At 37.0% G+C, this 16,708-nt stretch overlaps 1 protein-coding gene across 1 annotated transcript; it reads right to left on the reverse strand.

Annotated features, from left to right (window-relative positions):
- Positions 1-9,755: 9,755 nt before the first annotated feature.
- Positions 9,756-10,553, reverse strand: LOC144659252 (uncharacterized). The gene is made up of 2 exons (XM_078519680.1): positions 10,218-10,553; positions 9,756-9,860 (listed from the first exon to the last, which is right to left on the reverse strand). The coding sequence occupies exons 1-2, from the start codon at positions 10,551-10,553 to the stop codon at positions 9,756-9,758; spliced, it is 441 nt and encodes a 146-aa protein (XP_078375806.1).
- Positions 10,554-16,708: the final 6,155 nt, after the last annotated feature.

The raw sequence follows: 16,708 nt of genomic DNA on the forward strand, positions 1-16,708 counted from the left end.
TAGTATCAATCGATGTCAATCAATCCATTAATATTGAAAATCAATGACCAATCAATGACGTAAAGGTTTGCGACTTTTAACATGATCGATTTTCATCGACTGTCATTGATTATCATTGATTTTCATCGATTACCATCTATTTTCATCAATTGTTTTTATTTGGTTTGATTCAATATGTATGTTTTTACATCAAATCAGTGGCTTTTAAAAGCGATCGATACGTAGTAATTTTATACTTATTCTTCTTTTTGACTGCCAAGTTTAAAAAAATTATATTGAGCGCTTTTTATTTTGCTATCATTTTAGTAAGCGAAGGCCCTTTTTCGATTAAAGAGCGAAATAATAGCGGAGCTCGCAAGGCGCCGAAGGCGCCTTGTGCGGAGCCCCATAGACAGGCAAATGGTATGAAAGAAGGAACACTATGGAAATGAGTTTTCATGGTCAACATGGATAGCGGCATGGTTCGCGGGCGCGTACGTACGGCGTACGGAGTCGCGCAAGATGGCCGCCATAGTTTGATGGTAGAAATAGTGAAGCAAGAAGGCCGTATAAAGGCGGCCGTATAAAGGCAGCCTTTAAAATTTAAAGAGGTTTGAAAAGAAAAACAAGAAGCAATGAAACAAAATGTGGCTGAAAATTACGTGTAGAAAGTAATCGACCGCCAAAAAAGTGGACATTGAGAGCCATAATCGATCGATGACTTTCGTGTCTATCTGTAAAGCCAGCATCGTACATGAAGGAGCATTCGAAAGCTAAATCGGGTTGATAGAATAAACAAACCATTTTATTGCTACGGGGTAAAAAAAAAAAGAAAAAAAAAGGAAAAAAGAAAAAAAACTTGGCCCTCCGGGATTTGAACTCACGACCTCCGGATCCGCAGACTGGCACCTTACCGATTGAGCTAATCCGACAGACCCTGAAAATGCACGTTGAATATATCCTATATCAATGTAATAGATATTGTGGAGTCTACTAAACTGCTGCGAAACTATAACAGGATCGCGAAACTATTTTCTATTGCTAGAAAGCAGATAATTTACTGTACTCTTAAGTAATTTTTCATGCCATGAGTAATGATTTTGCCCCGCTTTAACTTTATTATTTCTGTCGTACGGCTGACATTCGGTTTAACCGTGAGCAGGAGCCCATGAGCTATTTAAATTTGTCTTGAACCTATAAACCGCCATAAACATTAGTACTTTGGCCGCTTATTCACTAGAATGAAAACATTGTAAGCTCCAGTGAAAATTAAAGAGGTTTGAAAAGAAAAACAAGAAGCAATGAAACAAAATGTAGCTGAAAATTACGTGTAGACTGAGTAATCGACCGCCAAAAAAGTGGACATTGAGAGCCATAATCGATCGATGACTTTCGTGTCTATCTGTAAAGCCAGCATCGTACATGAAGGAGCATTCGAAAGCTAAATCGGGTTGATATAATAAACAAACCATTTTATTGCTACGGGGTAAAAAAAAAAAGAAAAAAAAAAAAGAAAAAAAAAAACTCGACCCTCTGGGACTTGAACTCACGACCTCCGGATCCGCAGACTGGCACCTTACCGATTGAGCTAATCCAACAGACTCTGCGTTACTCGTTGAATATATCCTATATCAATGTAACAGATATTGTGGAGTCTACTAAACTGCTGCGAAACTATAACAGGAACGCGAAACTATTTTCTATTGCTAGAAAGCAGATAATTTACTGTACTCTAAAGTAATTTTTCGTGCCATGAGTAATGATTTTGCACCGCTTTAAGATTATTATTTCTGTCGTACTGCTGACATTCGGTTTAGTGAGCTATTTAAATTTGTTTTGAACCTATAAACGGCCATAAACATTAGTACTTTGGCCGCTTATTCACTAGAATGAAAACATTGTAAGCTCCAGTGAAAATTAAATAAATGGGGAGCTCCGCTTTTAGGCTTGCCTAAATCTATATATTATTTCATACCCGAGTTCATATTTAAGCCGATGTTTCAAGAAATCAAATGAAACGATTTCTCTGAGATTTTCTCCCAAGGTAATTAGATAGTACAAGATTCACTTAAGGCCAAAATGTTACTTGATCGGGCCTTGTGAACGTTTTCTCAATAATGTTTTAAGACTGCTTTGTTTTTGTTGTATTTTAGCACCTGAAAAACTTCATCCAAAATTTTCTCGAAAACGCTCTCATAGAAATTCTTCAAATTTTGCAGACCGTGAGAAAACTATGTCAAGTCCAAGATCTAGAAGTCGTTTTTCAAAATTATCCGTCTATTACAAGATAATCGGTCTTGTGTAAAATGGGTGGTGACGTCATTATGTTGCTATGGTTACTCTGATTTCGATGAAACCTATCTCATTCGAAACTTTCAACTTTCTTTAGTAAAGCTGTACTGATCGATTTTCAGTCAGATTGTTTACGGTGGCGTACAAGTTGCTCAAAATTGGAAGGTATCGTCACTCAAAAATCCGATCTAGCCACCTTAAACTAGAGACGAGTTACCTGTCTAGACTCCTGAGTTTCGGTTACTCGTCTGGTTAGCGAGCTTCCTTTTGGTATCCGTCTTTCAAGACACATTTCGAAAAGTAGCTCGTCTAGACGGGTAACTCACCTTGTGCCCGTCTTTATACTCGAGACGCGTAACCAGATGAACAACAAAATTTTTGCTGAAGCTCATCCAGACGGCTACCCTGGGTATCAGAGGATTTTTACTCGCACGCAATGGATACTTTGGCGGCGGAAGGCGGTTGCCATGAGTGGCGAAGCCACTAGAAAAAACCTCTGGCGCAGAGTGGTTTGATTTACCGTTTTCGTTAAACTTGATCTTTTTTCTCGTATCACATTTAAACCAATCACAGTAAACGTTCTCCCACTGTAATCACATGCACTAGTATGTGAGAGAGAGTCAATGAGAGTGCATGGGAGTTCCATGCCAAACATAACTCTCCTCCCCTAAGGTATGAATGCCTAAAATTATTTATGAAATGTTTATTGTTTCATGACCAATCACAGCGATACATAACCAAAACAATAGACAAGTCGATATTTGTGTTAAGTCATTCTCAGATAAACAAAACGAAATGAAAATGCTTATTAGGTTCATTTTGCTATCTTCAGACTGAAAATGACGTCACAAAAATGACATGGAAAATGGCATCATTGCAATGATAAATATGTCGAATAGGGGGAATTCTGAGTTATATTTTTACAACTGAATTTTTATTACGACTGAATTTTTAATTCAGGAAGTATAGTGGCTAGCCTGGTCACTCACGTGGTTGGTCCATTATCTGTAAACTTTTGTTTGCAACTCCGCTGACCAGCAGATATAACTTTTATGGCGGTCGATTACTTTATACACGTCATTGTCAGCCAAATTTTGTTTCTTTGCTTCTTGTTTTTCTTGTCAAAACCCTTTAAATTTAAGACTGCCTTTATACGGCGACCATTTTTATCATCCGTTTAAGGCTGTAGTTTGGCAGTCGAAATCTTATATTTTTAACAAATTTATAGCCAGAGAACGCTTCAAACCTTAACAAGATGATGAATCCTGGCTACTCGTCCATTTTTTCGTTATATGAACCATAGGGTGTAAAGATACCATTCCGATACTTCACCTGAACTGCATCATAATTTGAGGGGAAATGGGACTTATTATAATAAACCTTTCCAATATGGCAGACAAAAACGAAATGGTTCTATTCACGTAAATACTCTACGTCACTTTTGGCAGTGCTGGCGCTAGCTTAAAGCAGTAATTACCAAAACTAAGGAGGATATACCTTTCATTTCAAGTTTCTATTGTGAAATTGGGATGAAAAGATGCAAAATTCACTATTTTATGAAGCATTTCTCATGATCAATTGACTCAAGCCGAGGTTAATCGTTACAAATTACAGTGAATGTATGGGATCAAATAGTGCATACCGTGACGCTTATAACACACGGCCCCAAACACAGATTTGTCTGCCTGTGAAAGGACACAGTTGCAGACTACAAATAACATAGGCACGCTAAGCGTGCAGGAGTTATTTTTTCAATTTATGGGGTGGCTTGGGGTGAAACTGGGTGATTGTCCTGTTGGGATGGTTTATGCCATGGGTTGAGCCATTTGTGTATGGCGGCCCACGGAGTCACTTTTTTGCACAAAATTTGCTTGCAAACAAAATAACTTTTACGTGCATTTTGATACATCAGAACTGTTTTATTAAATACGTAAATTTTCGTCATTTAATTGAAAAACAAAAACTAATTCAATTATCAAAATGTAACAAAATGGCACGTTCTTATTCTGTTTAAGTGGTTATTTTGTTGCTAGCTTTGTAGCAACCGTAACGTGTTACTTTTGTTTGTTACGGAATACTTTTGGATTTTTGCCAAACACTGAAACATGATATTGTTGTTTTTCTCACTTTTGTAACATAAGACCTTTGTTTTTTAAAAACGAACGTAACACGATACCCTTGTTTTTCTCGAAAAAGCCACGTTTCCATACAGACATTGAACGAAAAGTACTATAATAAACGAAGTAATAAACGCATCAAATCAAAAACCACTTTCTTCGGGAAAGTTCTTTAAAGCGCAGTATACCTTGGAGTCTTTGTTTCCTGTCAGAACTGTTCAACAAAGATTTTCTTTCATTTACAACCTAAATTCTATTCAACAAACAAGAACTACGGTAATTGAGATATCAAACTGTCACGGAATGGCACGCTCTTATTCTGTTTTTGCTATCGATTATAGTTGCTTTTAACAGCAAAGTTAATACTTGTACCGGTTCATTAAATACTTGAACGAGATGTTTTACAGTTGATTTCAGTTTACTTTGGCTGCCCGCTTTGCGAAGTTTGTTGGGAAATTGGAAACTTTGTTATGAAGTTGCCAATTACGTTGCGAGTTTGCGAATCAAATTGCGAACTTCGATAAGTTCCCAACTTCGGCCTGACTGAACTTTCGAAGTTTTGGTAGTTGAGGAGAAACAAGACATGTTGCTCGAAAGTCATGGCAATTTCTGAACTCGAAGATTTTAGAGCTTGTCAAGGAAAGTTGAAGTAGCTTGAAGTGCAAGACAACGTTTCGCATCAGCGATCACGCAAGTGATTTGGCGATAAATAAATTTTATGCAGGTAGAAATTTGGTCAAATTTTAACTTTTTTGTATGAAAACACATATTTAACGATTTCTGTGAGGCATAATGTTCACTGTCTTCAATTTCAAGTCTTCTGCGTTTGTAAACCGGAAGAAACTGGATGGTTTATTGATTTAAATCGACGCGACAGACTAATTTGTTCGAGACAACATGTTTACGGCTCGCTGAACATAAAAGTTTTTTATTTTTATGACAGTTGTTTCCAACAGTTTAGCGTAGCAAAGCCCTTTTTGATAACATAATTATAGAAGGTTTTATTAATTTCGGGACGAAGTTGGGAACTTTGTATCGAAGCTCACAATTTGATTCACAAACTCGCAACCTATTTGGCAACTTCATAACAAACTTTCCAATTTCCCAACGAACTTCGCAAAGCGGACGGCAAAAGTAATGACAACATTATTCTTCAAATCTGCTTTGTGCAAATGTTATATGTTATTTTTACTACGGTCAGGAAAGCTAGCCTCTCCAAACGTACGCTCGAATAAGACGAATAACAAGTTATTGTTGGGCCTTTTGCTCACGGCGTATGCGTTGTAAGCAGGCGGGCGTTACGAAAAACGTTTTTAATCCAGGGTTAAATCACAACTCACCGATTCCGCCTCCTTCTAATCTAAAAACTTCGAACGAAATTGCTGACTACCTCAGTTTGCTTCCCCTTTATAAACTACAATTTGATTGGTTCCGATAGTACCTGAAATCTGATTGGTGTGACAAACCCACATACTTCACTGATTACAGGTCCATCGCGCCGACTAAAGAGCTATTTTGAAAAAATAACTCAAAAATGTGTGAATAGATCAGTCTCTCTCATTTACATTTAATTGTGGGCCCAAGAGAGGCCCACAACCCTAATCTTGACAGTCACCAGCGGATTGCGTAATACGTGTGCGCGCCACGTTTATAAAGGCTATCTGCAAACTGGAAGTTGAAAATTTTGTTCTTCCACTAAGAACGATCGGAATGCAAAAAATGTGTCAATCATGACAGTTTGTCGTAACACCGGAAGAGAAAAATCTTGTCTCCAAGAGCGATAAGAATGCGAAAAATCAACAGTTTGTCACATTAGATCAAGGCTTCTGTCTGAAGATTGCAGACGTTACGTTTTGCAGACGTTGTTTTATAGGTGTTGCTTTTGAGAAGATCTACTGTAATTGTATCACAGATAAACTACAGCAAAGCTTATGATTCCAACAATGATTATTCTCGAGAAATTCCTTATAACACTGACAACAAAGCGAGTTTGCTGACGGAGGAAAATCACATCTCAATTCACACCGCCTGCTCGAAACTTTGCAAAACTCTCAATCAAAAAAACAACTCTGATTGGTTCGCAGCAATAGGAAACGATAAAAAACATTCGTGACTTAAAGTGCCTATGAAGTAAAAAATAATTGCTGTTTATTTTAAAGGTTTTTCAAAGTAAAGAAGAATGGCGTTTTCCTTTTTTCGACGTTTTTGCTTGTTTACAAGCTAAAAACGTAGAATAGGGGTTATGTGAACAAAATTTGGAACCACATATTTGTAAACTCTCAAGGGACTTTTTTAATTTCTCAAGGGACTGTTTTAATTTCTCAAGAGATTACTTTCCGCTGTGGGTGATCACTTGCGATCTCGTGGGAAAAAACGTGACTTGTCACATTTACAAACGTTATATAACAATTTTAAAAGTGACATGTCAGCTTTCTTATCTCAACGCACGTGTGTCTGAAAGGCGATCTATAAAAAGCGTCGCACAAACAATGGATTGCGTAACTAAAACACGAATAAATAATCTAGCACTTATATCGTTTAAAAATTACAAACGTCAAAAATAAACCATACCAAAAAACTCGCTCTTTCATTTTTCGTTCTTTCGCGTTGACAGCAATGTTGCATGAATCGGCTTTACAACATGCGATCGTATCTACGCAGTTCGAGTGGAATTTCAGTCAAAGACAGCAAAATTCTTTCGTATTTCATCTTTAAATATAATTCGAAAGCTTTCACTGAAACATTAACTGTATATATGGCTTTTGTTTAATCCTGGGTCTTGATATCCGACCCTCGCAGAGCCTGACACAACGCAGCTTGAGTGTAACGATTTATTTACGCCGCAATTATATGCGCAATGTTTTCTCCGACAGTAGTCGGAAATATCCGTATTTTTTTCGTGCTTTTTCGTGAAGCAATCGTAACGATACGGCCTTGAACACATTGAACAGCGGTCTACCTATAACAATTCAAATATGGCGTCGCAAAAACAAAGCGTGGAACGCATAGTTTTGCTGTTTCATTTGCTAATTTCGCTGCCGTAATCGACTGCCTCGAAAGGTCCTTGCAATTTTAAAGTATAGAATTGTCAGATCTCGGTGAAATTTGCACTGTTTATTTGTGTAATGTTAAAGAATATGTGTATAAATACCCGGCGCGGACGAGCCATTTTTGACAAAATTATATGGCTGCATTTCCTCCGCGAAGATAGGAAATTGTTAAACTAAACTACAAAGAAACTGTAATGATAAGTTCGAAGAACAATGCACAGGATAAACCTTCGACTCATACTTCATGCAAAAACGTCGATATCTCGAAGAGACTTTGATTGCAATATCTTTTTTCGTTTTAGAGATATTTACGTTTTTATATTATGCAAATGAGCAAAGTGATGACGTCATTAATTGTTCCACAAAAAGATGAAGCATTGAATCAAGAATATCTCTTGGAATATTTGAGCTGAGTTCTTCAAACTTGGCACGATTAATGTACACCACAAAAGACACAAAATGACACCTGTCGTGACGTTGCCATGGCAACAGTTTTGCTGCAAATACCTATTTTAATTAATACTGATATCCCCAGTTTTTGCTTTATCAAAGATGATCCACTCCCAACAAGCTAATGAGGAGAGTTAGGGTAATAGGGCATTATGTGTGTTCCAAACTGGACCCTCTGTCCCACTTTAAAGGGTTGCAAATTGAGATATTTGGTTTATGTCAGAAAGAGCCTGGAACCAAGAGTGTTGCCATGGTTACGTCATAGTATGAGCCATCTTGCACCTTTAAGAAAGGTCACTACTGATGGCAAGTTTCAGAAATATCACCTTTATATTTTTAGAGATATCCTTGATTTTGTGATCTATCTTTTAGTGAAACAATTTATGATGTCATCACTTTCCTCATTTGCATAACACAAAAACGTGAATATCTCCTAAACGAAAGAAGATATTTCAAAACGGTAAACGCCATTCTTCTTTATTTGTAAAAGTCTTTCAAATGAGCATTAATTAATTTTTACTTCATAGGCACTTTAAGCGTGACGCGTTACTCGACCTTACTCGGAATAATTTTCTTTTGTCCAGTGATTTATCGACACCTCTTAACTGCATTGAGGCCCGCACTTTCTAACCTGTGGTTACCACTAGTTTCAATAACATTCCTGGGCAATTCCATGTGAGAATGTGAAAAATCCAGATTTTTAAAAAGTGATTGGACATAAAATCATACCCTGCGCTATATTGTTGACAAGTTAAAGTACATAGAAAAATAAGTTTCAGTTCGCTTGTGATAGCAATGCATTCAGGGGGGGTCTCCAAAGTAAGTGTTTATTTTTTAATAATAAACAATAGGTGAGAGACAAATTTTTTAACTTGCTTTATAAAATTTGGAAATGATTTGTGTCTACAAACAGTTATATCAGAAGAAATACCTCAAAGGAGTTAATACATAAAAAATATAAATTTCACCCTAAACTTTTTAAAAAAATAGTTATTAACAAAGTAAATTTTGTTACGGACGTTACGTAACGTCCGTAACGTTTACACAATCTTTTTCCATTCTTAAAACAACCATTTAAAAGATTTCAAAGATATTTCTGCCACAAAGCTAAATATTCTTTAGAAACACTTTGGTAAAAAGCGGTCCCTGAAAAACTGCAACATTTTCCAAAAAATGGTAACAAAACTTTGTTACGGACGTTACGTTACGGACGTTAAAATTCTTGAAGCTTGTGATTTTGGACTGTTTCTATGGCGTTCCAAACCCGCCAAAAATGAACTTTGGCACGCGACATTCAAATTTAACATTCACCATCTAACTTTCGCATTCAACATCCAACTTAAGCTCTCAACATCCGACTTTGGCACTCAACATCTAACCTTTAAATGAACTTCTTGTGCCTATAAACGGCGATGTAGAATTGACAATGATATCTATTTTCAGGTTACAAGTTTGAACATTTCAACGCCATGCCAAAACGCGACCACGAACAGTATTCGAGTTCGATCACGTTTCGATTTTGAAAATCAACATGGTAATGTAATGATTTAAATCTTTTCACTTCGCGCCTACAGCTTTGTCAGTCGAGCCCTCTATAATAAAGTCGTTGAGAAATGTTGACTTGGATTTGAAATGTTGACTTTGTTTTGAGATGTTGACTTCGTTTTGAGAACAGCGTACAATGTCCGCCAAAAAGTATCGTATGCCAAAGTGTTACGTAACATCTGGAAAGTACCGCCGTGTGGATCTGGTCGGCCTGGCCTTTGAGTATCATATGTCAAAGGAAGTCTAAAGATTACGGCTCGTGGTTGCTGCGCGGAAAGTGTTGTCGGCAGACCTAGTATTTTGGAGCAAGTATTTAGCTTTGTTACTCCAGCTCGCTACAGCTACATTGAATCGGCATGAACAACGAATTGGACGCTGTTAAAGATGCTTTGGGAGTTTGTAAAGTGTTGACGGGCCTGCACGACTCCTGTGGTTCGCAAGAAGAATAGTGTCTAAAGCCTTTATAGCTTGGCTCTGATGAGAGTGTCTTTTAGGGATTTTCCTTTGCGATATAAGGGGAGGCTCCTTGAAGATATTTCTTAAATGTGGTTGATCCTGTAAAAGGTGCCATTTCCCCATGAGTATGTTCTTAAGGTTTGGTAACGCCGGGTGGTATTGCGTGACAAAGGGCAGTATTTTCTTGCGTGCAGAAGTTTACCTCTGAGAGGTGTTTTTTGGCTGCTGGGTGACCCCTGCTCTTTAGGCATGTAGCGAAGTTTCTAATATTTTCCTCAAATGTTTGTTGTGAGGAATTTGTTCTAAGAAGCCTTAACGCTTAACTTACGCCTGGTGGGTGATACGAATGGTAATTCGTGTACTGGAACGTCTCTGTTGGTTTGTAATGTGTTCGCACGTCAAGGATAGACTCTTTGTTAAATCTGTCACCTTTGTACACTATCGTAACCAAGAAAGTAGTTTCTGTTCCTGAGATATCAGCCGTGAATTTAATCGTAGGGTGAAAGCTGTTTGCCTCTAGAAGAAATTCGTCTATTTCATTTTTGTCCCACATTGTAAAGACGTTATCGATAAATCTTTTCCAAAGAATGGGCTTATTGCTACTTTGTCTGAGTAGTTCGTTTTCTATTTTGGCCATGAAGATATTAGCAAAAGCTACGGCCATTTTCGTACCCATGGCTGTTCCATGGGTTTGAAGATAATCTTTTCCATTGAATTGGAACGCGTTTTCTTGAAGTATCAGACTCAACATTTCACTTAAAAACCTGGTAGGCACGGGAGGGTTTCCTTTGACATATGATACTCAAAGGCCAGGCCGACCAGATCCACACGGCGGTACTTTCCAGATGTTACGACATTGTACGCTCTTCTCAAAACAAAGTCAACATCTCAAAACGAAGTCAACATTTCAAAACCAAGTCAACATTTCTCAACGACTTTATTATAGAGGGCTCGACTGACAAAGCTGTAGGCGCGAAGTGAAAAGATTTAAATCATTACATTACCATGTTGATTTTCAAAATCGAAACGTGATCGAACTCGAATACTGTTCGTGGTCGCGTTTTGGCATGGCGTTGAAATGTTCAAACTTGTAACCTGAAAATAGATATCATTGTCAATTCTACATCGCCGTTTATAGGCACAAGAAGTTCATTTAAAGGTTAGATGTTGAGTGCCAAAGTCGGATGTTGAGAGCTTAAGTTGGATGTTGAATGCGAAAGTTAGATGTTGAATGTTAAATTTGAATGTCGCGTGCCAAAGTTGATTTTTGGCAGGGGTTGGAACGCCATATGTTTCTGCCACAGTTAAAGGCAATTTTGGATATGTGAATTCTCAAAGAAAGCAGTGCTTCAGAGAAGGAATGGATTATACTCACTGGAGTCCAGTATATGTCTGTGGGCTTAGATAGTTTGAGCATGCTCATGCTCAAGGCTGAGTACTTTATGTAAAATGCATGTAGTGTCCTTCACACTGTGTTGGGACATTTCACAGCTTTAACATAAAGTAACAACCAGTTTGATTTATAAAATGTTAAATACAAGCCATTTTGAACTTTTATGTCCAAAAAAATGTGGCCTACAATACAAAATAATATAATAATTCACACAGTGTAACGTCCGTAACATTGGCTGTAACGTCCGTAACGTTAGTTCACATAGCATTGTATAATTGCGAAAGTGAGTTTAAATGAAATGAAGCTTTTTGGTTCACACAACTACTATACTTCAAATATTTGGAGCAGTTCATGCAATAAGCCCTGACACTTCACAGGAATTTTCCATTAATACCAGTGCTCTTGTTCATGTGGTTGTTTTTTATGTAACGTCCGTAACGGTGTGTTTTTTGCTCTATTTTAACATTTAGGCCAGTCAGGTGGTAAACTTTTATAACTCAATTAATGCATCAGTAGGCACAAACATGATAATCAATGTAACATTGGACAACCTCTTCCCATTCTTTGCCTGTGCTAGATTTAAGTTTCAAAAATGACTCTGAATGTAACGTCCGTAACTGTGGAAATGCCCTCCTACTGATTATTTTTGTCTGACCAGACTGGCTGCTTGTCCAGTAAAACTTTCCTGGCTTAACAAATGACCTGCCTATAGACAAAAATTATTTGCACGCTTGTACTAAGATATACAATATATTAAAATGGTTTCTTCATGTTTGGCACTTTCTTCTTCTGTTTCAGGGTATTTAAGCAACATGCATCAGTCAAAAGACAAGGTGTTTATCATACATGTGAGTGAAATGACTCATTCTGGTTCAATCGGTAAGTCAGATCCTGATTGTTCATAATGACAAATATTGTCCAGGAACTTGAAACACCAGCTGGGTCTACGATATCTACATCCTTGTTTATTTCCACTGGACTGACCATTAACTATTTTGTAATCAGCTAATGGATTATTACATTTTTGCACTCTGCTTATCTAAGCAGTAAAGAACCACAGACTAGAGGTTTGGTTTTTCTAGATTATTAAGCTCAAAATCTTAAAACAATGGTCCGATCAGTAAGCCACTGCAGGGCTTGAAATTGCGACCGATACGGTCGCATTTGGGACTAAATTTTTAGTGCAGAATGCACTATTGTGATGGTTTGGTGGGTTGGCGTCTGCTAAACCCCTAAACCACTAAACCGCTAACGCGGTGTAAACTTTTAATCACCAATTAATTAATTAATATCAATTAATTAATTATTCCTGAGGAGGGGTGGGGGTGGGGAGCACCTGACCGTACCCCTAGGTAAAACCTGGAGCACAACTACGTTACTTTCATATGAAGATCTCAAACGTATATATTTGTTTCAGAAAACCCTTTGCTCTCCTTGTGGTACTACTCAACGTAATTTACACCAAACGCATGCGCATATTAGTCTACGTTGTTTTCTGGAACTATCATGAACATCGCTTGTATTGCGTGTTTGCGGTAGGCTTCCTGCAGACTTCTTGGCGCCAAGTAAAAACCGCAAATTAATTAAATTAGATTTTGAGACTTTCACAACGCTTTCGTAATTAGGAATGCAAAAACTTGCACCGGGATTTTCGGCGTGAACACCTGATAACCAGGAAACAAATATCCTAGCTGTACTGCGTTTTAAAAACCTGTCGAAAAATATGTTTTTTGATTAGATTTGTTTCTTTAGTTTTTGAGAATCGTCTTTCATGCAGTCTAAACCGTAACTTAATTAAATTAAACAAATGTCATCGATGCCGCCGTAAAACAAACAAAAAATCAAAAGTTTCATGTTATCGCATTTTCAAGGAAGACAAAGTATTTTGTTACAAACGAACAAAAGTGTCGTGTTACGTTTGCAAAGATTAGCGCAAGGAACACCTGGGAAAGAATACAAGTAGCCTGTGAACAGTTTTTCCGAAAGTAAAATAAAGCAAATAAACACGAACATATATAAAACATCATACTTTCAATTGTTCCACATTGCATTCTGCACTTACCAAATCATCGAGATTTTTTAATTTGGCGACTAAACATTTCTTTTCAGTCGCAAGTTTGCGACTAGTTTTCGCCTAAATTAATGAAGAAATAAGAATTTCAATTGTTTTTTGTCAAACTTGTTATGAAAATTTTAAAAAGTGTGAATAATATCCTGCCTAATTTATCTTCAACATAACATGTACGTACAAGATTCGCTCAAACAGACTTACAGCAGTTTTTTTAACCCTTTCACCATTCTATTTCCAGCACGCAAAACCTCCTGAACGGCGAATTGCTAGCTAGGTCAAACTTTCCGTCTACAATAGCATGATTTGATTTTTTTAAACAGGGTTTGTGCACTTCAAATAGGCTTTTGTATTCCAAAAATTACAACACAAGCAAGAAAATCCAAGACAAAAACATTGTGATAAATTAGAACATTTATTTCATTCAAAAAAGAGTGGAAAATTAATGGAATGTTTGTACAACTCTTACCGCATTGTTCAACCGCACGGAAAACATGACTGTAGAAAATGGTAGGACAGTTTGAGTCCATACAGCTTTGATCCTGGCATCCGAGGTTCGAAGAGGTCTTCAATAACTCGAGCCATTCACCATTGACAAATTGTGAAAATAATTCCTTCCAAGTTTTAAAACTGGCCTCAAAATTCTGACTCCTAGAAAGAGCATCTTTTTAGTCAATCAAAATATGGCGGAAAATGTTGATTCGCGCGTCTTCACTTCATGTTTTTATCGAGTTCTTTTCCTTCACTTCACGATTCAAGGACGCCATTTTGAAGTCTGACCATGTGCTTTCAATTTACAATATATTAGACCCCCCTCTAGGAGCCTAGTTCCTAGGTCTCTGATCTCAAATCTTAAGCGGTCAAATTCCCGGAAAAGCGGTTCAGTACGTTCCAGTGGGAAAACGGAATCCTGGTTTTCCGGTTTAGTGCGGTGAAAGGGTTAAAGGTATGTATTGCTGGCGCACATGACCGCTCCCCCTAGTGAGCAAACATGGCAGTTCATTCCTTTCAAACATGTTCCTTGCTTCAAATGTACTTGATAACGGTACTCTGACTGTTTTTGCTCAATTGTAACCCAGATTTAAAGCTAATTTCCAGGCCGTACTGTGCAGACTCAGGATTTGATTTGTTTTGAATTCGTTAAAATGTTACACTTCGGTAATAGCATGCATGAAGAGTTTTAATCCACCATTACGGTAGTCTAGATAAACTTTCCTGTTTTCTTGCTTGCCTTGATGTGTTCGATTGATTAAAACAGCATCCTAATGGTTTTAGCCATGTCTCACACCTGCACATAGAGATAGATCAAGATGAAAGATCTAAATTTCGTTCACGGCAAGCTCTGCTTGAAATTCTTGCAACTACCTCGAAATATTGCCACGAAAGTTCGGGATCAAGTGAATTATCGTGCAAAAATGTGCAATTATTTGCGTCAAATTACCCGACACAGCCAATAATCCCTTTAAATTTCACGTGGTTCCAAACAATAGACGTCACAAAAATACGACAAAACATCATGAAATGCCGCAGAAATATCGCTTGAAACCGAAATTCCCTCAAAAAGCCCCAAAAAGCGTGGAATTTCTCTGAAATTCCATTACTTTTTCACAATACTGTATAAAGTTTGTAGCGTTACACAAGCCTGCAACCACAAGACTTGAAAGCCAAAAATGTTTTTTCTTTGGTAGGAAAAAGAATAGATGAAAATATATTGTCTTTTCTCAGGAGATATTTACAACTGAGAAGAAAGACATACCTCTTTTGAAAGGCCATGAAACAGGCTTTCAGGAAAAAATGTTTTTGTCCAAAACAAACCATAATATTTTTGAATATATTAATTTAATTACCTTAAATTTCCATAAATTGGCCAAATATTTTGGACAAAAAGCAACAAGTTTCACAAATGTTTAAGGTTATAAGAAAAAGTTAAAAGCAAAAATGTTCCTTGTTATTTTGGCAACATATTCAGCAATTCTGGCTGAAAAAGAATGAAACAAGAATTTATTACAATTTATCTAAGCAAATTTTAAACCTAATTTGCATAAATTAGCATAAATATTTAGGTCAAGTAGCGTCACAGAATTTCGAATATTTTGTTACTTCTGTTGTCCTAAAAACCCTTTTCCTCAAAATATTACGATCTCCTTATACTCAGAGATAAATTCAGACATCCATTCTAAGCAACAAGCAAGGTTTCGTACGCAGAAAGCAAATATAAATAACATTTCATTGCATTTCAGACCATGTGCCCTCGTACGGTTCGTCCAAGTACACAACTCTTACCTCGATTTCGATCGATTCATCGCATTATTACTGCCTTCTTTCTCTAAAAACAAACTCAAAAGCTTTCTCTGCCCTGACAACCGCAATTGACGAAAGCTTCGCGTTTGATGCCATTTTGGATTGATTTTTGACCGAATCGTGAAATACGTCGTGTAGGCCACATTTAAGTATATTAGCTCAAATTTGTGGGGGGATTGGGTAATTCTCTTGTCACACATTCTACAAAATTTTGTAGCGATTGGACAAAGAATGAATTTTCAGTGATTTTTTTCATCATCGTTCCTGAAGGAACGATATTTAAAGGGGGTGCCCCAGATGAGTTAAGCAAATTTGTTTTCACCAAAGAGAAACAATGACCAGAAATGTCCACATTTGCTTGCTAAAGGTAAATAATTTAGTCATGCAACCGTAACGCAATGACTTTATAAACATTTTGCTCATCAGAATGTTTCGGGTAGGTGATGATTTTATCACTACATATATCTTTGAAACTAAAAGGCACAATTTATAGAGATAGAAATTTCCACAACATGCCAATTTCACTTTAATGCAAGGAAATTTTCATTTTAGAAAACTGTTCATTTGCATACTTTTGATTAGTATCCCGGCATGATTTCAAAACAAGTGATATCTTGGATTCCACGACAAGTTTAATTTAAAACACTCTGAAGGCACAACTTGTGAAAAAGTTCACTCAAATAGACTCAGAACTCTTGATTGGCGAATTCATGTGATTAATTCATTTTGCTTGTTATTTGACACCAAAGACAAGTGTTTCTTTGGAAAAAGGAATAATGTCAAATAAAGATGAGGGTTAACATATGTGAGTCATAGATTCTTTCTTGCTATATTATTTTATGTTTCCGTAGTTTTAAGTCTTTTTTTAACTGCATGAATATTTTGTCACTTATTTTTACATATTTTATTGCATTTCAGCGTTTGTGACATTTTTGCCCAAGTTTCACTATATATTTAATATGCTAATTTTATATTTTTATTCCCACTTGAAAATGACCTCGGTGAGGTCGAAACGTCGTGGTTTTTGAGCGTTACATTTTATAACCAAATCAATATA

This window comes from Oculina patagonica, chromosome 7 (genome assembly GCF_052425735.1).
Source record: "Oculina patagonica isolate OP01 chromosome 7, crgOcupat, whole genome shotgun sequence".
In the NCBI taxonomy this organism is placed as follows: Eukaryota; Metazoa; Cnidaria; class Anthozoa; order Scleractinia; family Oculinidae; genus Oculina; species Oculina patagonica.

What these genes read in the sequence shown, in the direction of transcription:
- LOC144659252 (XM_078519680.1), bottom strand. Translation starts at nt 10,553, where the DNA reads ATGGCCGTAGCTTTTGCTAATATCTTCATGGCCAAAATAGAAAACGAA. An exon ending in ATTCGTATCACCCACCAGGC is followed by an intron (nt 9,861 to 10,217) that starts GTAAGTTAAGCG and finishes TGCGAACCACAG; the next exon opens with GAGTCGTGCAGGCCCGTCAA.